This window comes from Myripristis murdjan, chromosome 1 (genome assembly GCF_902150065.1).
Source record: "Myripristis murdjan chromosome 1, fMyrMur1.1, whole genome shotgun sequence".
In the NCBI taxonomy this organism is placed as follows: Eukaryota; Metazoa; Chordata; class Actinopteri; order Holocentriformes; family Holocentridae; genus Myripristis; species Myripristis murdjan.
Genome location: NC_043980.1, coordinates 41,421,699 through 41,445,670, shown reverse-complemented (window position 1 = coordinate 41,445,670; position 23,972 = coordinate 41,421,699). Strand labels below are relative to the sequence as shown.

Here is a 23,972-nt window from a genome sequence, read left to right as displayed (position 1 = left end):
CCTTCTTTGGAATTTTTTTCTCACTGTTTTTTCCCCCCAGTGTTAGGTCACTCAGTTAGGGGCACAAGTGCTCTTTTACCTCTCCCTTGTCAAGTGTGGAAAAAGATGTTTGGCTCTTGTGCCGGTTTGTTATGTGACTTCTATTACAGTTCAGGGTGCAAAGACTTATTTTTTTGAACCCATATTTAAATTGGCTGAAGGAACTACAAGTTGATCAATAAATGTTGTAGACTAATTTGTAGTAGACTCACAAAACAAACCTATTAAGTTACCTCTCCACTAACTTTACTTTTTTGATCTTTTGTTTACTGTTTCCATTGTTTACTGCTTCATTGTATACACTAGTTATTTTGGTTAAAAAAAAAAAAAAAAAAAAAAAAAAAAAAAGTGAGGGATTTCCTGTGTTTTGCATTGAGGAGAGGCTTCTGTCTGGCACTCTATCATAAAGCCCAGATCAGTGGAGGGCTGCAGTGATGGCTGTCCTTCTGGAACTTTGTCCCATCTCCACCCAGGATCTCTGGAGCTCAGTCAGAGTGACCATCGGGTTCTTGGTAACCTTTCTTACTGAGGCCCTTCTCTTACGATTTCTGGTTGTGCCAAATTTCTTCCATTTGTGAATTATGGAGGCCACTGTGCTCTTGGGAACCGTCAGTGCAGCAGATTTTTTTTGTAACCTTCCCCAGATCAGTATCTTGCAACACTCCTGTCTCTGAGCTCTGCAGGCAGTTCCTTTGACCTCATGGCTTGGTTTTTGCTCTGATCTGCATTGTCAGCTGTGAGGCCTTCTATAGAATTTTTTAAATTTAAATCTTTATTCAGACACAAGGTCCACATAAGAAATGAAATTGAAAATAAAATGATAAAACAAAGATAAAACAGACGCAAAAGTGAAGAAATACATTATACAGTGCTATACCATTAAGTTACCAAAAATATATATATATATATGTCTTATATACACATACGAACATGTATACATACATACACACACACACACACACACACACACACATATATACATATATATACATACATATACACACACATATATACATACATGTACACACATATACACATATACAGGTTACCTATAGATAAGAGATAAAAAAAAACATTTACTTAAGGAAGGCTCAAGCTGACATGCCAGTGCTTACGAAGTCTGGATGTGAACCGATAGCCCATTATGGGGCTGATTAGGGCCAAAATAATGATGTTTTCAGACACATCCAGTCGACACATAAAATTAAACATTAGTTTTCTTAACAGTGCCTGACATGTTGGTACATTGCAGGACACAAACAGCAGGCTGGCACTGTGCCACCTAGGAACGCCAAGCAGCAGCCTCATGGCATCATTATATGCCACTCGGAGCCTCTGCATACTTTTTTTATAGAGAGGTGGGCGCCTTTCCAAATCATGTCCAATCAATTTAATTTACCACAGGTGGACTCTAATCAAGGTGTAGAAACATCTCAGCAACCATCAAGAGAAACGGGAGGCACCAGAGCTAAATTTCAAGTGTTGTTGCAAAGGGTCTGAATACTTTTTAATTTTTATTTATTTATTTTTAATAAATTTGCAAACATTTCTACAATTCTGTTTTCACTTTATCATTATAGGGTACTGAGTGTAGATTAATGAGAGAAAAAATGAATTAAAAAGATTATAGCATCAGGCTGCAACACAACAAAAGTAAAACAAAAGTGAAGGGGGTCTGAATACTTTCTGAATGCACTGTATAAACAGCAATACAAATAAATATATACAGGCCATTCAAACTGCATTATGTAATAAAGATACAGTAAGATTAACAAATCTTCTGCTTGATTGCTGCTTCCCACCTTACCAAAACGATTGTGTCAGTAGTATCCTTGAGATATAATTTGTAAACTGAAGTTTGATAGGAGAACACAAATTATTTATCTCAGTTTTATCATGTGAACTTGGCCTGCGTTATGATTAGGACTAATAATGAGGATATACAGTGTAATGATTATGCAAGAACTGTCACTGGCTTTGCTTCCAGACTTAAATACATTAGACTTACATTAGACGTCCAGCTATTTTACATAGTGCATATGTGCAAGTGGTGAAAATGTGCCGGGTGAGGTGACTGGAGAAGTCTCCAGTGCATGTGCAGTTGTTTTCACTGCAGCGATTTTGCACAAGAAAACTATATGAAAGCAGTAAATGCAGCACTTAACATCTAACAGAGCCAGAATGGACACTAACTCTAAGCCCTCTGAGGAAATACAGCCTGTAACATAAACTGTAAACATGGGTACTGTCAATGTGAACTGTGTAATGGGAGTATGTATCATCAGTGGGGTGGGGTCATGTACCTGTTATACCTATCTTGCAGGAATCAACAATTATTTTCATACAGTCATACTAATTGGTTTAAGAAAAATAACTGTTAACATGAAAAATATTTGTTTGCATAAGAAATATTTTCATTGTAAACATACATTTGTCATTTTTGAGACATAACTGCATAAAATAGCCTCACCAACACAGATAGAGCATGCAAACTCCACATAGAAAGGACCACAGCTGGGATTTGAACCCCTAACCTTTGACTGATTCACTGATTACCTCAATTGTTCTTTCAAAACAATTAATGCTACATGTGGATAAAATAATGCACAAATGTCTCAGTTATTTCAGAATTAGTTTTTATTTGCACAATATGAAAGCTAGACTTTGGGGCTGATATCTCAAACCAGGGATACAGGCTACAGTCTAATGTTGTCCAGTAAGAGGCATTAGATTTCACTGAGGTGGGGGTACAGTCATTTTTCATATTGTGGCAGGCTTTAAGATAATGATTTGTTACTTTAAGTTCTTAAACATAGCATGAAACCAACTGCTACTTGACAGGCCAATAAAAAGGTTAAGGCAATGTATCCTGAAATATATTTGATTAGGATGTCAATATAAGTTGGCTGGCGAATACATTTGTTGAAACTGGAAACTATACAAAGGCCAAAATAAAATAAAATAAAATAAAATAAATAAAAAATAAATGAAAAATAATAATCCAGGGTTTCCTCCATGATTTTTTGAAACTGTGGGGGAGGGCTTCAGCGACTGGAGGGGTTGTGCCACCCAGATTTGCTTCTCTCCATGTAATTTCCCCCAGACATACGTTCATATTCCACACAAAAACAGCATTTCATTCAAATTATGTCAAATTCCGCAATATTCCGTGTTAAAAATAGATTCCGTTTTATTTGGCTAATTCCGTGATTCCATCCGCGATTCCGTGATCGCAGTAATTATAGGCCCTACAATGTTAACATTAACGATAACATTAGGGTCATTTTCACAGGCTTGAAGATAAAAATGGATTAAATTTAATCTTGCCTAGGTAACTTTCTCTCGCCCTTTTCTCTCCCTCTGCGAGCACGCAGCAGCAGAATCAAACAAGCGGGTGATGACGCCGGTGTTCATTTTTCAAAATAAAGTTGATTGCAGTGTAGTGTAACATTTCATGATATTTAAATTATCATTTCAAACTCTGATTATAGTAAGTATATGTGCGCAAATATAGGCTATATATATGTGTATATATATCCATTTATAAAATATACTTGAAATTGTTTTAACATCTGGAAAAAAAAAATCATTCCAAAGGCGTGGCGGCTTTTATTTTGCCGTGGCGGTGCGCCACGATCAATTACATGCAGCGGAAACCCTGTAATCATAATCATAAAAATAATTACTTAAAACGAATAATTAAAAAAAAAAAACCCTGCTAGCTACAGAAACTCAAGCATGAACTGAATTTTTTGGAAAAATGACAATCAGTAGTGATTACACTGTTTCAATTGTGAAGCACACTACAGACACACTGATCATTTTTTAGTCACCGATGTCAACTGAAACACTGCTTAAATTCCTTTATCAGGCTGACATCTGTAAGTCATCTGTAACAACACAACCCTAACCATTAACCCTAAGCTGAAGTCTAGTGTGTAAATGGACAAACACTTGTGGTGTGATTTTGTAGTGACACAAATAATGAAGTGGTCCTTGTTTTGGGAGCAACCCAAAACCAAAGAACCAAAACAAACAGTAACCACTTGAACTAGCTTGTGCAGACTAAAAGATCAAACCGCCATTGTTTCCCTGTCAAATCAGTCAATTTATGTTTTGAATAAGCCGCCATTTTGCTCTGAACTAGACCTGAATTGATCCAAACCCTAATCTTAATCATTTCAAAATAAGATCACAATAATATATTAGACCCTAAACGCAACCTGGCACTAATCTTAACTACTCTTAGACCTTAATTATTCTTAAACCAGGCCCCTAACATTAACCTTTTTTATAGGATAGAATTTTAGACCCTAGCCATAACCTGACCCTAGTGAGGTTACTGGATCTGAGTTTACCAGACTCTGACCCTTAATAATTCTTAAACTTGACCAAGACAAACTTAAATCCTAACCTTAACCATTTTGGAATAGGATTAAAATAACACATTCTCAACATAACCTGACCTTAAACTTAACCAAACTCTGACTTTAAAAATAACCACGCTCTATACACTGCTCTTTTAGAAACAAAATTGGAGTCCCATGCTGCTGCGCTGCACCAAGGACAAAAGGTGAGGAGGTGTTCCCATTAGACTGTCTCTGTCATCTAGTTCCAGGCATCAGGACGGCCACTTGGACTCGCATTAATTCAGATGCAGAGCCTACACACTGTGCTTAAGCTTTCCAAAGCAGTGAATATAAAAGTTGATCCCAAATGATGCAGTTAGAAGACCACCTTATCATGGATTATCCCTTATTTATCAGAGTATGAGGTGATCAAACTAGGCTAATCCAAGTTCAAGTGTGACTGACAGGACCAAGGACAGCTGATGACAGATGGACTACTGGCAGTAGGAATTAACATTTAAAACTTAGCAACCTAATAGCACAACAAAATTACTTCCACGAGTTAGTCACTGGATAAACATCTTAAGCCTTCAATGTCACCAGTTCTATAGATGCGTTATAGAGACTGTCACCACTAGCCAGTAGTTTTATGTCTCTGGCCAACCAGTAATGTCTCTGATTAAAACATGTTTGGAGAAAGTTTTTACGCTTTCTCTTTCATTTTCACAACACAAGCACTGTCAGATTGGCTGCAATTCTACAGTGCATTTGTTGGCTCCTGGCTCAGTTTCCAAGTCAGTTTTCAACAAACCAGTGACAACATGACTGTCTCAACAACATATGATGAAACATGTTTCAATTGTTAGCCCAGAAAATAAAAAAAATGCTAAGTAGGAAATACTATTCAACTAAAGATTGAAGATTCACCAGCAAATATAACCTATTATCTTTTTCTCATCTCTGTCCTTTGGCTTCATAAAAAGGCATCTTGAAAGATATTCATGAAATTAGAATAAATATATGTGTATGTCAAATCAGCAGTAAAGTCTGTATGAAACTGATTGTTTTTACATTAAATTCAATGATTTTATTTGAACCTGAGGAACAGATCCTGATATTTGAATAATAAATCTAAAGCATGCCTTCCCTTTCTGGTCCTCCTTCCTCCTCTGTCATAGGAAAGCACCCTCTTGATAATGGCTGGATTTCTTCCACTTCTTCCTCTTTTTCATGAGAGGAAGAGCTGTTGGCAGATTTTCCTTGTTTCCTCTGGACAAGAAACCTCATGGCCAATGGTCCGAGGGTCGGAGTAGATCTCGTAGTCATTTCCTCCCTTACAAAGACAGACAGACACACGCACACACACGTTAGCTTGGGTGTCTGCTTTACGTGGGTTGGAAAATCAAATTACACCATTTAGTAGTTATACTGTCGTGTTTTTAATTACTGCATATTCGGGGTTGACATTAATGGCACGATCCTACTGTATTTCTTGGGAATTTTAGCTCTTTAAGTCTTGATGTCCGCCCAGTCCTGATGAAAAAGACTGGGTTTGTGAAAATCTCTCCAGTGTGCACTGTACTGCCTCTGTAGAAACTTAAAATTTAGCTGAAATTTAGCAGAGAAACATCTCGGAAAAGTTTCCAGCCCTGTGATGAACTGGTAACCCATCCAAGGACGCGTGATCGCACAAGGTCACTTTCATTTGACTTGTGAAAGCATCTGGGCATGCTCCAACTATTCTACTACATGTGCAATACCCTCCTTCCCATCCCACCATAACTGCACCACATATGCACCATATTAATTTATCTATACCTGTACTCAAATCCGTATTTGCACTGCCTATTTACACTGCCTTTTGTATAGGTACATTTTACCTAATATATGTATATTTAGTATATTGTATATATGTATACTTAAATATCCTTTTATATTTTTTATTCTTTATTTTTATACAGTCCACTTATGTGCACTGAGTGTGCTGTATGTGTGTGCATACGTGTATGTGTGTACTGCTGCTGTCAACACTGTGAATTTCCCCATTCTGGGATAAATAAAGGCATATATTATCTTAACTGGAGCATCACTGGAAACCACCCAATAGCTGGACCAATCAGTGTCCGTTGAAGAACTGTGGCCATGGTTTAGGTGCCAATGACACCAAGAAGCAAGAAGCGCTGACTTTGTGAAACAAAGCGCAATGGCTGAAAATATGCACAAAAATGCCTTGAAAACATAGGTTTCGCTTCCAAAAATGGCCAGAATTGTGTAACGACATCAGGGACGTGCACAGATAGACACTAGGTGGTGCTAGAGCACCTGCCCTTGTCCTAGTCTGGACCAGCAAGTGCCCTTTTAAAAGTTTTTTTTTTTTTTTTTTTTTAACAGTGTACTGTATGTGGCCCAATGGTGACATCGATCAATTCTCGATTAAATGCGTGTAATAATAATGCCCCCTTTGTAATTTTGCCAGATCCCCCCACCACCACACACACACACACACACACACACACACACACACACACAAACACACACACGTGGCACGACCATGCCGCGTGCCCCTCCCTTCCCTCTCCTCCTTTGTGAACACGCAAAGCGGTCACACAAACGGAGGCGCCTGGAGGCAGCTGAGAAGCACACACAACTGTCACAACACATCTCCTCTCCTCCCTGCCCTTTGCCACCAGCCAGCCAGGTAACACATCACTGATTCTTGGGAATTTGGATAAATCATGTCCCACTGAGAAAAATGCAATTTCTGTTGGAAATTTACAATATTTTAATGAATAAAAAGAATCAAGGGCATAATCAGGGGGTCCTTTGCACATTTGTAAGGTTCTTTTATAGGTTTATTTTTAATTTTTATTAATTTAATGATTATATGTTGGCCCATGGCCTACAAAACCAGTTGTCCTCAGATAGGAGATAATCATTTCAACTTGATTAAAACAACAAACCTACAAACGATGAGTTTTGAACAATATTTACTATTATTTTGTGGTTGCTCAAAATGTGTCCCACATATTCGTCACCACCGTCAGATATTTATTTAAAAAATAATAATAAAAAAACTACAAGGTCAATTCCATTCCTGACGAGCCCTTTTCAAACCTCCAGCTCTACTGCATGCTTCAAGACCACTCAGGCTCCTGTAAGTTTGCTATTTTCTCTTAAATCTCTTCATATTTTTGGACACTGCTACTGTCACAACCATAAATTGTCAACACCGTCACTTTTGTATAAAAATATTAGATTAGATTATGGAATAAATGTATACTTTTTAAGAAGAGGTCTGATGCAGGTAGCAACAGGGCGAAAACAAGCTGGCTAATGTGAACAACTCATGCTTATCATGTGAAAGAGCAGGTTTTTGTCACCACCGTCAGACGTCACCACCGTCAGGTTTTCTGTCTGACGGTGATGACTGAAGTCTGAAAAATGCTTATAACAGAGCTCAGGATTGTTATTTTTTGTACCAAATAGTTAAATAAAGTTGTTAAGCAAGAAGCCATTGACTTGAGTGGTACAAATTTTGGAAATGTATGTTTTAATGAGGTGACTGTCACCACCGTCAGATTAGTGTCACCACCGTCAGAGGCAGTTATATTGGTTTTAAATGAATATGCTTACAATATGTTTCTTTGGTGCTGTTGAGTTATTAAAGTAATAGTCTCTTTTAATACAAAAATATGTTTTTCAAATTAAAAAAAAGCATTACAGTGACGGTGTTGACAAAAACAAAGTAGCCTATTTCATAAAATAGGCGGAAAACCGCCTATTTTATGAAAAAAATGCAAAATGAGGAGGTTGCACTGGTACATTGCTGAACAGCCAAGACCTTGGCCTATAATGATATACCTTCAGATTTTGTAATTTAAAGCACTTTTTTTTCAAAATTAAAACCTGTTTTATCCAAATTCCCAAGAATCAGTGACATAAACAAAACGAGTGTCTTTGCCCCCAAGCCTGAGTTGCCAAACTATAACTTGCATATTTGTCTCTGTTGTGAAGTCTCAGTCATACAGCGCCAAACAGCTGAGCCTGAATTAGTCGACTGCCCACCTGCTTCATAAGCTAGTCATAATCAATCAGTGGATTTAACGTAATGATGACCAGCACACGACCAATGACGGTAGACTTTGTTGTTGATACAGCATGTGAAGCTATCAGTAGGCTACACTACCTGAATATTTAGTATTTTGTACCTTAGGTTTACATTAGGCTACATAATTAACACTTGCAGTAATCTATTTGCCAAATGACAAAGTCCAAAATGCCTGCAGAAAAAGTAGCCTGGCTTGTTGTAATGTCACCAAGCAGTCTTATCCATAAGGTCCTACAAGGCTATCAAGACGCCCCTGATCAATGAGAGACAGAGGCTAGCCCTGGCGTCGTTGGGCCCAGGCACACAAGAACTGGACAGCCAGGAATTGGAGGAAGATTCTGTGGTCAGAACAATTTGTCAAGAATTTAGTTTTGTTAATTTTTCTTGTAAACAATAAACAAAAAAATATAATTTATATTTGTTTGTATCTGTCTAATGCAGCCACACCTTTTGAAACACAAAAAAGATTTTTCCACAAATATTTCATGATAATATTTGAGATTGTGTAAAATTTTAAGGGTGTCCGAAAACTTTTTTCCACCACTGTATATAAATGCTGTTTTTGTGTGGAATATGAACGTATGTCTAGGGAAAATTACATGGAGGGAAGCAAATCTGGGTGGCACAACCCCTCCAGTCATTTCACCTGCACCTGCACCACCAAGAAAAAATATTACAACAACTGCACCGGCACCGTACAAGTCCAAAAGGCAAAGAAACTTTCCAGGCTACAGCAGTTCACGGACATAGATTGTGTAACAAGCAAAGAGTTGCCACTCCGCTCTATTTTCACTGGCTAACAGCAGCACACTGGCTTAGCTTGTCTATTCAGAGAAGAGTTATCACTTTGGCTTTTTTTTTTTGACTTATCTATGTTATCACATGCATACTACTGCTCATTCATTGGTAGTTAAATAGTTAGGTCTGTTCAATAAGTAATTTACATTTTTAAAACAAATAATAATTTAACATATTGTTAAATTATTTGAGTCACGCTTACTGGTAAACATCTCCTCCTGCAAGATAATTTAGATAGATAGATAGATAGATAGACATATACTTTATTCATCCCGCAGGAAATTCACAGTTTTTCAACAGTATCCACAGATTACAGATTAAATAAATCAATAAAAAAAGATAAAAAAAAAAAATAAATAAGAACATTTATTATGTTCTACAACTCATAAACATACACTAACACAACATACCAAGTGTTTGAGCGTCATATCTCCTCTGGGCTACAAAAGGTGGTCCTAACCATTTTTACCAGTCTTACAGCCATTTTAATTATCAATACCTGTATTAATTTGTTGTCAAATGACACAATATAATACAAGTATTAATGTGTTGCATAACTAGACAGGCATGTAATTCAGTAACAGCTCAAAATGCTTTTAAATAAAACTAACCAAATCAATATCGGATTGAATCGAATCGGATCGAATCGTGATAATGGCTTCTGAATCTTGTGAATCGGCATCGAATGGAAATTTGAATCGATACCCAGCACTACTTCATTAATTAATTTGCTTTACATTTAAATTCCCCCGTGTGATCACCAAGAAATTCATTAGTGATTGTAATTTAATTGCAATTTTTTGCTTTGACAACTATTTTGTAATTTAATTACATAACATCATTACATGTAACCAGCTACTCCCCAGTTGTGGTGGTAGTTAACTTAGCATACTCACAGGTTTGGTCTTGTCTCCAAAGAAGTGAATGGTCGAGTAGTTGTCCTTCTCTACAATTCCCAGACAATACCTCTTATCCCAGCCATCTGGAAACACATCAAAGCTAATCTGACCTCCTAAACAGAGAAACACAAGGACACGATGACGAGTCATGCACATCATGAGTGAACTCACTCAGAGGAGCACAGATTTAACACTTTTTCAACATCCCTTTACTTGAGGCATCCAGGTATCTAGTCTTGTAGAGTGTACACCACATACCACTGACGCTAATCTTCAAACTATACTGGACACTTCAACATAGAAGTAATTATCTTTACCCTTACAAGTCAAATCAAACCATGTACTTGTTCCTAGTTCTGCCATGTAAGAAAGTTAGTTCTTGTTTTTTATTAGTGGTATGATTTACTCACCAATAGAGAATGACAGTCCTCTTCCTTTGAACTCTTCTTTCAAAACTGCCACAAACTGTTCCCTGATTTTCTCTTTCTGTTGAGGGCACAAAACAAACAATTATAAAATCAAACCAGCTTATCTGTCCAAAATTCCTAATTGATTGTTGTTATTTTTGGTGTCAGGTATCAGACTGATTTTTGTACAAATTATTTTTTCTTAATCATATAAGCTTTGCTGATGAGAGTAAATGAAATTAAATGAAATGAATAAAATGATAATTAATAATGTTTACTTATTATACAGTAAACTACAGTTTACTGTTGCACACATTACAACACTTTATTTAGTCATGTCTCTTGATTTTCCTAATTAATTATCAATTGATTTGTAAACCTTTATGAAACTGATTGTTAAACATCTACAAACATTACATAGATTGATGGACCACATATTTTATAACACTTTGTTAATGGATAATAATTGGTTTATAGACTGTCTATAAGCAGTATTTGGATGGCTTTATAAAATTGCAGCTGATAATTACAATATGTTGATGAATGCTATAAACATTACATGGATGGCTATTATGAAGTTGCAACTACTACCTGTAATAATTAGTTCATGAATATACACTATATTACCAAAAGTATTCGCTCACCCATTCAAATGATCAGAATCAGGTGTCCTAATCACTTGGCCTGGCCACAGGTGTATAAAATCAAGCACTCAGGCATGCAGACTGTGAAACAAGACATTTGTGAAAGAATGGGCCGCTCTCAGGAGCTCAGTGAATTCCAGTGTGGAACTGTCATAGGATGCCACCTGTGCAACAAATCCAGTCGTGAAATTTCCTCGCTCCTAAATATTCCACAGTCAACTGTCAGCTCTATTATAACAAAATGGAAGCGTTTGGGAATAACAGCAACTCAGCCACGAAGTGGTAGGCCACGTAAAGTGACGGAGAGGGGTCAGCGGATGCTGAAGCGCATAGTGCAAAGAGGTCGCCGACTTTCTGCACAGTCAATTGCTACAGAGCTACAAACTTCATGTGACCTTCAGATTAGCCCAAGTACAGTACACAGAGAGCTTCATGGAATGGGTTTCCATGGCCGAGCAGCTGCAGCCAAGCCACACATCACCAAGTGCAATGCAAAGCGTCGGATGCAATGGTGTAAAGCACGCCGCCACTGGCCTCTAGAGCAGTGGAGACGCGTTCTCTGGAGTGATGAATCACGCTTTTCCATCTGGCAATCTGATGGACGAGTCTGGGTTTGGAGGTTGCCAGGAGAACGGTACATTTCAGACTGCATTGTGCCGACTGTGAAATTTGGTGGAGGAGGAATTATGGTGTGGGGTTGTTTTTCAGGAGCTGGGCTTGGCCCCTTAGTTCCAGTGAAAGGAACTTTGAATGCTTCAGGATACCAAAACATTTTGGACAATTCCATGCTCCCAACCTTGTGGGAACAGTTTGGAGCGGGCCCCTTCCTCTTCCAACATGACTGTGCACCAGTGCACAAAGCAAGGTCCATAAAGACATGGATGACAGAGTCTGGTGTGGATGAACTTGACTGGCCTGCACAGAGTCCTGACCTGAACCCGATAGAACACCTTTGGGATGAATTAGAGCGGAGACTGAGAGCCAGGCCTTCTCGACCAACATCAGTGTGTGACCTCACCAATGCGCTTTTGGAAGAATGGTCAAAAATTCCTATAAACACTCTCCTCAACCTTGTGGACAGTCTTCCCAGAAGAGTTGAAGCTGTAATAGCTGCAAAAGGTGGACCGACATCATATTGAACTCTATGGGTTAGGAATGGGATGGCACTTCAGTTCATAGTATGAGTAAAGGCAGGTGAGCGAATACTTTTGGTAATATAGTGTAGCTGCAACTGGTGATTCCAGGATTCAAGCAAACACAAATTGTTAGAAGTTTAAAGCATCAACTGCTTAATTAAAAATATCCTAAAAATTTACAACTTTTTAACAGCAATTCAAAAAATGTTCTTAGATGCACTACACAGTATCTATGAACTATTTACCTTATCAGATAGAACTGTATAGTAGCCATCCAAATACCGTTTCTACACAGGTTCACAAATCAGTTGGTAATCATTTCCAGGTGAGGGTACTTGGTTGTACTCTCACCTGGATTGGGAGGTGCTGATGTGATGCAGTAAGCGTATTGTGTCATCTCCGGTGAGCAGAATTGTTACTAACAGTGTTTAGCTGTCCTATCCTAACTGAGTTAACTTGTCTGTATTCTTCATTACTGTAGCCAATTATCTGATGTACATTTAAACTTATATTATCTCTGCTTTAGCTTGCTCCTCATTTAAGCAAATCTCTGGCTAATTCCACAGCTGTTCACACACTTGCCATATCTGCTAGTTAGCTAGCTAGGTGTTAGCTACCTTAGCCTTGCTTTTAGCATTGCCTTCTCTCTCTCCCTCTCCTCTCTTGCTCAGTGTGTCTTATGTTTAGTTATTCCTCTGTCTTCTTTAGCGATGATGGTATTTGTAAAAAAAATGTTGTTTAGCTGCACATCTCTACTTAAGTCTATATTAACAGGCTACACACCACACTCCTTTAAACTAGCTGTGATTAAACCTTAAAATCAACTCTAGATCCAGATGTTTTGTTATGAAGAAAGTCACACATCTGCTTGGCAACTATTTTCTCAAGGACCTTAGAGAGAAAGGGAAGGTTAGATAGCGGTCTGTAATTACCTAAAGTGTATTTGAGGACTTTCAATCAGGATTTAGAGTGCATCACAGCACAGGGACAGCACTGGTGAAAGTTACCATTGACCTCCTTATTGCTTCAGACAAAGGATTTCTGTCTGTACTTGTCCTGCTAGATCTTAGTGCTGCATTCAACACCACTGACCATCTGATCTTATCACAGAGACTGGAACATTTAATTGGCATTAAAGGAACTGCACTAAACTGGTTTAAGTCCTATCTATCAGATCGCTTTTAATTTGTACATGCTAACAATGAATCCTCCATGCGAACGTAAGTTCTACATGGAGTTCCACAAGGTTCTTCTGTGCTTGGACCTTTACTGTTCATCTATATGCTGCCTTTAGGCAATATTATTAGGAAACTCTCCATAAATTTTCATTGTTATGCAGATGATACCGAATTCTTTCTTTCTTTCTTTCTATCTATCTATCTATCTATCTATCTATCTATCTATCTATCTATCTATCTATCTATCTATCTATCTATCTATCTATCTAGAGGAAGAGCTGGGTGACCTGCAGTTTTCTACCACTGCATTTGTTACTTCTAGGCTGGATTACAGCAACTCCTTCATCTCAGGCTGCCCAAACAAGTCTCTAAAGACTCTTCAGTTGGTTCAGAATGCTGCTGCACATGCACCGAGCTCTCTCTCTCCTCTCTCCTTTGTCACATATCCATATTCCATTACTGCATGTTACTAACTTGCCATCATCTACAGGTTATTGAGATCCAATCCAAATGTGATGGATGGGGTTGAGGGCTAACCAGGCCATCTCGTCCAACGTCATTCTCTGACCTCACTAATGCTCTTCTGGATAAAAAGGGCAACCAACTCCATATTAATGCCTGGATTTAGAATAGGATGCCATAAAAGCTCCTATAGGTGTATGAAGGTGGCCCAATACTTTTGTCCATGTAGTGCACTTAACAGGGTGTGCAAATTCACCTCTAGATGGCAGCATCATCACAGTATATAACCAAATGGTTAACAATCAGAATATGTACACACTCTATCATAATCTTATTGTCCTGTGTGCAAAAAATAAAGCATTTCAAGCTGAGAAAAGTATGGCTTACACTTATGATTTTAGTCACTGTTCAGCATTCATAGTTTGTGTGACAGCTCAACCAAGTTGCAGAGAAATCTAAGACACTGTGAGTGTATGTTACCTGGTCTAGCTTGTAGAACTCTAACCTCTCCTCCTGTGTACAGCTCCGTCCAACAGGTGAGATGTTCAGCATGCCATTACGAAATTCTATGAATGTCCCCCTGTAATAAATGACAAATTACAAATTAGTGAAATTAAATCAGTTATGCTGTTATCAATATTACTGGTGTACATAAATAAAAATATTCACTTGTGGTTACCTCTACTACTTGCCCCTCTTTGCAGAGCTATTGAGTGTCAAACATTACTAAAGAGACACTAACACAACATGTAAGGAGGTAGGATATACAGTGTGTCCATAAAGTCTCTTTGACAAATTTATTACAAAGCAAATGAATAGACAAATCTGTGGAAATTATTACAAAATGAGGAGTAGATATTTAAGTTTTTTTGCTTCATTTAATACACTTCTATCTGGGCACCATTAGTTGCACGAAGCACATCAAGACGGTACTCGATTTCTTGTCATGTTCACTGTAGCACAGCCTCATCAATGGTGGCAATGGCATCAGTGATCTTTTGCTTCAGGTCGTTGATGTCCTATGTGATTAAAAACTTTGATAACCACTGAGTACATAAAACAAATCTGATTAACATATCTTATCAACTGCTTTTGTAATAGATTTTTTAAATTGTAAAGAGATTTTGTGGACACCCTGTATGTTAAGGTAGATGATTCAAGATTCATTGATTAAAGCATGTGTATGGGTTTGTCTTCAAAACGTTTTTTCACTAAAGATGTAGTATTGTTTGAGAAATCTCATTGAAAATTTCTATGTTTGTAGAAGGAGATGAAGAGGAAAAATGAGGATGACAAGAGAAAAGGAGATCTGTACAAAGTTCTGGAACAGGTTAAGTTTTCTGAGGAAAATTTGCTCCAAATGTCTTCAGAATTGGATTCTTTGGAGTTTAACAGCAGTAGTAGCACATTCATCAGTTAGGATCACTTCTATTAATCCCAAATGATCCCACATGAGTGGGAAAACTTGTAACTGCATCTTCATCAGACCACTCTGAGCCTGAACCCACAATCTTTCATTCCAAAGGTTAATCATTCACCAGCTGGAGGGTATTTCACAAACCAGGATTAGAAAGCCAGTATAATATTCTGAGAAAAAAAAAACCCTCTGAATTTGAGATTAAAGTCTTAAATTTCTTAAAAAAAAAAAAAAAAAAACTCACAAATTAATTTAAAAAAGAAAAAACGCAAAAATTCTAAAATTTCAAAATCTCAAATTTATGAGCAATAAACTTGGAAAAATAGCTTTTTTCCTAGTATGGGATTTAGTAAGAATAGGGATGGGAATCTAGGCCCAGTTCCAGTTAAGAACCAGTTCCAACTGGTTCGATCCACTGAAGTCATCTGCATTTAATCTTCACGACTCCCTTATCATTGCCTTGAAAAACGCGGTCTCGCGAGAGGCAGTCAGCGCGAACAAGAACTGAGAAATCAAGGAAGTAAACATGATGGACAGTCACAAGAGACAACAGCGGTTGAAAGAGTGGCATAATTTCTCAAAAAATGACGCTAACAGCATGACATGCAACATCTGACGAATTGTGATTTTGTGCAAGGGTGGAAACACCAGCAACATGCTGCAGCATTTGTCGACGGGGCACAGGATCAAATAGTGGTAGTATAGCAGTAGCATTGTATTCTAATTTAAGTTCAGAGATCTAGGATCCAGAGAGCAGTTTATTTGTTTTAACTCAGACACGTCAACAAGAAAGAGTATTTATATTTTATTTTGGCATGTTCTCTTCCCAAAAACTTATTGTTGTTTAATATCAAAACTGATAAAGATTTGAATCGATAAGCAGAGTCGATAATGGCACTGATATCAATAAAATTTTCATTTTGAGGATGTGCAATTGTATATGTTTTCAGCTGATTCAATAAATTTCAAGTGCATGTACTGGCTGAGAAATTCACTTTGAGAGTTTCTCTGCTCAGAGAGCCTTACTGACTATGCTGATATATACTGTTGAGGCCAAAATTATTTATGGTTAATTTATAATTCATTTACTTATAACTTTATTTGAAAACAGGTGTTTGAGAAGTTAATTGGTTGTTTATTGTTTGTCTGAATGGCTGTCTGCACTGATTGGAGAGGTGAGTTGAGAGGTGATTTATGACACCTGGGTAGAGATGCAGACGCAGTTGAGAGTGGGAAGCGGGACAGTTTTTTGACTGCAGAGGACAGATGCGGAACGTTTTTTTTTTTTTTTTTTGATTGCTTTCTTTTGTTAATCCCCTGAAGTGACAGGTTTTTTTGTTATTATTTAATAAATGGCGATAATGCCAAAGTGACGCTGGATTCGTGGCTGTCTTTTGTTTTTGAATGCGAGGCATGGACCCGCTCAGTGGCGGCTTTGAAAGTCTGGAAAAGAAGCTGTAACAGATACCAAGATGCATGCCGCATGTTTCTGATGGTCAAACCCACCCTCACCACTGACACATTAATGCCATATACTGTATGCACACACTCTTACACATTATAAACACGTATAAGCATACATGAAGAATTGGTATTCCAGCTACTGTATATCAGATTTGCATAACTCTTGTATCTGATTCTTCTTCTGATATCTTCTGTTGGCTGTATAAAAGCAACATTTGTTTATACTGAAGATGGGATGTGGCACTAAAAATTGATCACTCAGGTTTAGTCAGCAACTCAAGGTCATCACTCTGGTATGTGTGTATGTGTATGTGTGTGTGTGTTTACCTCTTCTTAGGCAGTTTAATTTTGGCCATATAGTTGAGACAGAAGTTGATGAAATCTTGAAGTAGCTCTTCTCCCATATGGGCCTGGATGGACTGAAAACAAAACTAACTTGAATTTTTAGATTTTAGAACTCTTTAAATCTCTTACAGAAAATATAAGAGTTACCTGAAAAACGCTAATAGAAAATATAATCAAAGAATCTTTCTGTACATGCAAGAACTCCTAACCTTTGAAAAAATACGAGAAAAGAAAGGGAACAAAACCGCAACATAGTTGAGGCTGTAGTTGGCAGACACAGTACGATGCAAGTTCATTTGATAATAGCAATAATGACAATACTAATAGTGATGGAAACAGCAACAACAATAGATAATGTATTTCTGAGGTATTTAGGGCCTACTACAATATCTTCAGTTGTGTCTGAATTATTAAGCCACCTGACTGCTGATTGTGTGGTGACAAAGCCCTCCTGCCTTGTACGAAAAACAGCTGCTGCTATCCCACTGGTCCGACTAAATCATGCTGAAGCACATTTAAGAGTTTAAATGACTGGCTGATTTTTGATGAGGCCCAGTTGTGACAAAATAACTGGGGCTGATCCTGATTTGCTTGTATTTCTAGTGACATTATTTCCCACAGAGAACTTCATTACATAGCAAGGAACATCACCATCATCTTTTAACATAATGTTTATAATAGTAAACCTTTTGAAACTACTCTTGTAGCTGTTCTATTTAAGTGTCCTGTTTACTTTCTCATCTTCAGGGCAGTATTTGTCTGTCTTGTTTTTTCCCCTTGTTTTGTTTTATTTATTCATCCATTGATTGATTGATTGATTCATTCATTCTTTACTCTAAAGTGGAACTCTGTCAGTAATACAAATGTTCACATTTTAATTATTTATTTACTTACTTATTTACTTTAGTCTTAAGATAAAACCTGACTTCCAGCACCTACCTAGATTACCTTTCTATGTATGGAGCCTTGGCATGTAAATGGGACAAGATGGGGTGAGGGGTGATTGGCGTAAGATTTTGTAAATTCGACACATCTTATGTACACCCTACAATGTACTGTATGTGCTTTTTTCAATCAATCAATCAATCAAACTTTATTTATATAGCGTCAAATCACAACAGAAGTTATCTCATGACGCTTTACAGGTAGAGCAGGTAAAGACCACGCTCTACAAATTATAGTAGAGAACATGTTCAAAATTTAATAAAATCTTAAGAAAAAATAATTTAAATAGCATTCCAGAGTGTAACATCCACACCAAAACTAGGACACCCACTACAGCACTGAATGTGTCCACTGTTGGATGCATTCTGTTGTATCCAAACTAATATTTAGGGCTATTTCTCACAGTGAATTTAGTGACATTTGGCAATGGTTATAATTTGGGCATAAGCTGTCACACAAACATACTTGCACATTTCCTCAGCTTGTCTCTGGTCCAGTTCAATGCTGCTTCAATATGAATGAAAATTAACCAGAAACATGTAGGAGGAAATTCACAATGGCCAAGTTGATTGATCACAGCTCTTGCTGTCTGGCCTTGCCCTGTGTGGAGTTACATTTTTTTTTAAAGAGAAGGGCATATAGCCTGCGATAGCGCCCCACTGTGGACTACACCAGCACCTCAGATATCTGCAGTGTAGCTACATTGACATTTTAATGCAGAACCACAGACTGACCATCAGTCTTACCTGGACAGAATGTAGTTGTCCGTTCTTATAGGCCACAAGTCCATTCTCAGCAAACACATAGTCCACCCTCTGGATCACTATGCATTACACAGCGACACACACACAGACATATACAGAGTTTCATTTAAAATATGGGTATGCTCATTTTAATCCTGGTTTTGCTCAACTTTGATTAAATTGAACCTTGTTGGTGCAAATGCAAAGGATAGGCAAGATGAACTAAAATATCCAGAGGACTTTGAGTGGGGAGATGGGCAAACGAAAAGGAATGTTCTGTTTGACTTGCGTTGCTTTCCATCCACTATCACCTTCATTCTCAGAGAAAGCAAAGTATCACAATCACTGCTTCAGGGATTTAAAACACTATGGGGCCGAAGGCTGCACCATACCACCACAATAAACTGCTTACCCTGACTACACCAGCATATTAGTGTATTTGGGGAAAAAAATAATACGGAGCCAGGGGGAGAGGGTGGGTAATATTTTGAGAGAAAAAACTCAGAGTTTCAGGTTAAAGTTGTAAAATTCAGAGGAAAAAAAACTCAGATATTCTCTGAGATTAAAGTGGTACATTTATGAGAAAATCCTTTATGAGAGTTTAGGGTATAGGGTGGAGTTTGAGTGTTCTTTAAACATATGCTGGCATTTGTGCTGCCCCCCTCTCCCCTCCCCTAATATCAACCACACAGAGTTGAGAGTTTTGATTACCATTATTAAAATATAATAGTCATACACACAAATACATACATACACATACTTATATTGTAATATGTGAAAGTCAACAGAGCTGTAAATGGTATTGCTGCACAATACATTGCACCCATTTAATCTGTCTTAGGCTGTTGCTGGTGAGCTTACAAACTGCACATAAGAGCTAGAGATGTTGATGAGAATATTATAAACAAGTGTACAAGTCCAACAGAATTTATTGCTGACAGTGCAGAGAGTTAATCCAGCCAACAAAACCATGATGATGATAATTTAAGAAAAGTAGGCCCAATTGTTTCTACTTAGCAGTCTAAAAGTTGAGAGGTCAGTAGTGACCTTCATTTCTGTTGTTGCTTTTGCATGCCCTCCACCAATTTAACAGTTGCTCCCCCTGTGCCCCCCCACCTGGAAATGATCTGGATCTGCCCCTGTATTCCACACAATGACGTATATATCTGATGTACTTGCTACTGCAGAAAATTTCAAAGGTGAGGTCATGACCTGTGTTTAATAATGAAACCACTTCTAAGCCACATGAGAATTTCATTGGCATATGGGGAATGCCACTCTTAATGAGAGACAATTACTATCAAAAGTATTTTTTTTTCTAAATTAAAAACAGTCCTAAGAATATCAAAAATAATAGGCTAATGATGAGGGGGGGAAAATTTTCAGAGCATCCCTCAAAGTGGATATGAGGTAAAAGAATGGGATGCAGTCTGTGCACCTCACCATCATCTCCAAGCTGTTCTTTGATCTTGTCAAGGTCCGAGCCTCCCACCACTCCAACTCGAACCCGAGTTTTCAACAGCTGCAGGAACTCTGCCATGTCTGCAGTCACATGCTGGAAAAGACACACACACCGTAAAATGTACACACATATACACAAATACAGTACAGGCCAAAAGTTTGGACACACCTTCTCATTCAATGCGTTTTCTTTATTTTCATGACTATTTACATTGTAGATTCTAACTGAAGGCATCAAAACTATGAATGAACACATGTGGAGTTATGTACTTAACAAAAAAAGGTGAAATAACTGAAAACATGTTTTATATTCTAGTTTCTTCAAAATAGCCACCCTTTGCTCTGATTACTGCTTTGCACACTCTTGGCATTCTCTCCATGAGCTTCAAGAGGTAGTCACCTGAAATGGTTTTCACTTCACAGGTGTGCCTTATCAGGGTTAATTAGTGGAATTTCTTGCTTTATCAATGGGGTTGGGAGCATCAGTTGTGTTGTGCAGAAGTCAGGTTACTACACAGCCGACAGCCCTATTGGACAACTGTTAAAATTCATATTATGGCAAGAACCAATCAGCTAACTAAAGAAAAACGAGTGGCCATCATTACTTTAAGAAATGAAGGACAGTCAGTCCGGAAAATTGCAAAAACTTTAAATGTGTCCCCAAGTGGAGTCGCAAAAACCATCAAGCGCTACAACGAAACTGGCACACATGAGGACCGACCCACACACACATACATATATATACATATATATATGTATCAGATGTGGGACACTTTCAGCTGCTGTGTTTTCCGTGTGACTGTTTTTTTAGCACACATTTGCTTTAGTTGCTTTGGATGACACTGGTGAACTATAACATGCCATTTATAATTGATTTATAATTGTCAAAACACTGCCCTCTGCTTTGGGGCCCTATCAGAACATACCCATACCTATAATAATGAGAGATCCACTAATAGATGAAGTGACATTTAAGTGGGAGACACATGATTCCCACATGAACTTTGAGGTGCAAGGGGTTAAGTCAGGGAGGTTATGCTCTTATTTCAAGAGCTCTTTAGGTCGTCAACAAGACACATAAAGTACCTACCACATGAACATGGGTACAATTTATACTATAATTATTTCCGGCCTTTAAATTACTGGGGTCAAATTGACCCAAACTCATAATCTTATATATATATATATATATATATATATCTCGTGTTAGTAAATGTGAATGTAACAGGAGGGCTAGGTAACACAAACTGGTTTCCAGGAACGGAACTGAAGACTGTTTGCTGGGTATCTCTTAACGATGTTAATGTTAAAGATGAATCACCTTTTACTAGTTAGCTATATAAACTACACTATATACACCGGACACTTAACCCACTTCAATATCAGCATTAAAATTCCTTTTTTTTTTTGATGGAGTATTTGTATAGTTTCACACATATTCATTGACTGACCTGTCTTGCTGCCGTCAGGGTGCCGTCGACATCGAAGAGGCAAAGGGTGCTGGAATCCAAAACGGCAGCATTCATCTTCTCTTTCTGCCCCTATTTTTCTCTGTAACTCTCTTGTCCCGGTCTGGGTCTGTCGCTGTCTGTCTCTGGAATCACAATATGTTCCTCTGGATTCCAGCTTCTCTAAGCGAACCTACTTGTGTTCCGGAACTGTAGGCTGTACGAGGGGCGGCATGCTCAGCTGGTTGTAGTCGTGTATGGTTTCCTGGTCAGTCAGCGTCGGACTGGCTGGGTGGAGTTTAGATTCGCTGGACCTCTCCACCGTCATATGAAGGAGGTGGAGCTTATTTGCACAGTCGAGTGCACAGTAAACAATGACGTTCATTTCCGGTGATTTGTCGCTGAACACGGAAGTGTATTTTAACAACTTAAGGGCGCATTACCGCTAACCACTGACATGGAGTATGTACTACAATATATGGTACTACGAGAGGCCTCTCTCGTTTCTCAGTTGTACTTCCTCGCCTCCTCTCCTCGCGAGCCAAGGAGGCAAGGAAGAAACTCGAGCAGAGAAGAGGCGACACAACACACATTTAACTGCATGGGACATCCTCGCTCACTCCAGGCTCATTTTAATGCACCGTCAATTACATATGACGAATTTTATTTGTCATTTCTTCTACCAAATCATGTTGTCATACAAAATATGAAGCGCTCTTAACCCTATAAAGCCATTTGTATCATATATGATACACATTTTCAATTCCGTTTTTCGTTTTCAGTTTAATCAATACTTGACCAAAATACTGTTGTATACCTTTGAACACTTCCCCTGTTCACCCTGGACCATACCATTGGTACTTCATGTACATATATATCATACACCAGAAAGGTCGTGTAATAACATATTTTTTGAATATATATATATATGTATATATATATATACATACATACATATATATAATAGAGCTAAATAAAGGGTTCAATTTCAAAAAAATTGAATTTTCTGCCAATTCTTTCATAGTTCAGGCTTTATAGGGTTAAAGAAATACAATAAATCATCCAACATCCCAACTGCAGTTTTTTTTTTTTTTTTATTTCCATTCCACTTTGTTGTGAAGCACAACAGTTTTTGTTTTTTTTGTTTTTTTTGTTTTTATAGTGCTGTTTAAAAAAAACATGATGATGACGTGAGGTAGATCTGTCTGAAAGCCTTCAGATCCCTGACCTGATACACTGTATTTAAGCAGTAGTCTATAGTGGGTGAATAGTTTCACATTATTACAACGGCCTGGATGCAGCAAATGTGGCGCCAGTTCAAGACAAATAATCTGATGAGTAAAAATTAACTGCATGAATTAGGAGCGCACCGATTCCCCCTGTTTCATTTTTTTCTTTTTGTGCTCAAAATACACAGCAAAAGTTGAAATCTCTTCAAAATCGTTATGTGGGAAAATATATAGGTCTGAACACCAGAGTTTGTAATTCTCAACCTGAGCCCTGTCAGGCTCGACCCGATCACATGGATTCAAGCTCAGACTTCATTATCCCAGCGGGTCTGAGAGAAAATGGAGAAAATGAAGCTGAAGTTGAATGTTTTAATGTGCAGGTGGGTGGGGACTCCACTGTTGCGGCTCTGATGTGTCCCAGAAATTACAGACTAGGTGAAAAAAAAACCTAAAGTCAGAGGGTGTTGAAACAAGAGTCAAGCAGATGTGACATCTACAAGTATGTTGTCACAATTGTATTGTTATTTATTTTATTTTGGGTATTTTCTTTGAGAGAGGCCAGATTTAAATGTGTTTTATAAAGTCTATCAGTCGAAATGACAGTAAAGATAGATACTCAGTTACGCCAGCAGGTGGAGCACTACGCACAGGTGAGTGCTGGTATTACGCCCTGGTTATATGGACCGCGAGGCTTCCGTTCTTCATACTAGTGATGGGAATTCCGGCTCTTTTTAGAGAACCGGCTCTTTTGGCTCGGCTCACTAAAAAGAGCCGGCTCTTTCGCCTCCCAAACGGCTCTTCAGATTTTTTTGTTGCTTAAATTAATTTGTTACCAACAATAATGTAAAATTATGTGCAAAATGAATTACTAATGTAAAAAAACATGTGTTAAGTTTTTTT

At 37.9% G+C, this 23,972-nt stretch overlaps 1 protein-coding gene across 1 annotated transcript; it reads right to left on the bottom strand.

The window, feature by feature from the left end:
• Positions 1-5,449: 5,449 nt before the first annotated feature.
• On the bottom strand, positions 5,450-22,158 carry pmm2 (phosphomannomutase 2). Its single transcript, XM_030066325.1, has 8 exons — positions 21,847-22,158; positions 20,378-20,489; positions 18,938-19,014; positions 17,229-17,320; positions 14,501-14,600; positions 10,604-10,679; positions 10,191-10,306; positions 5,450-5,721 (listed from the first exon to the last, which is right to left on the bottom strand). The coding sequence occupies exons 1-8, from the start codon at positions 21,919-21,921 to the stop codon at positions 5,617-5,619; spliced, it is 753 nt and encodes a 250-aa protein (XP_029922185.1). The 5' UTR covers positions 21,922-22,158; the 3' UTR covers positions 5,450-5,616.
• Between the last annotated feature and the right edge of the window lie 1,814 nt (positions 22,159-23,972).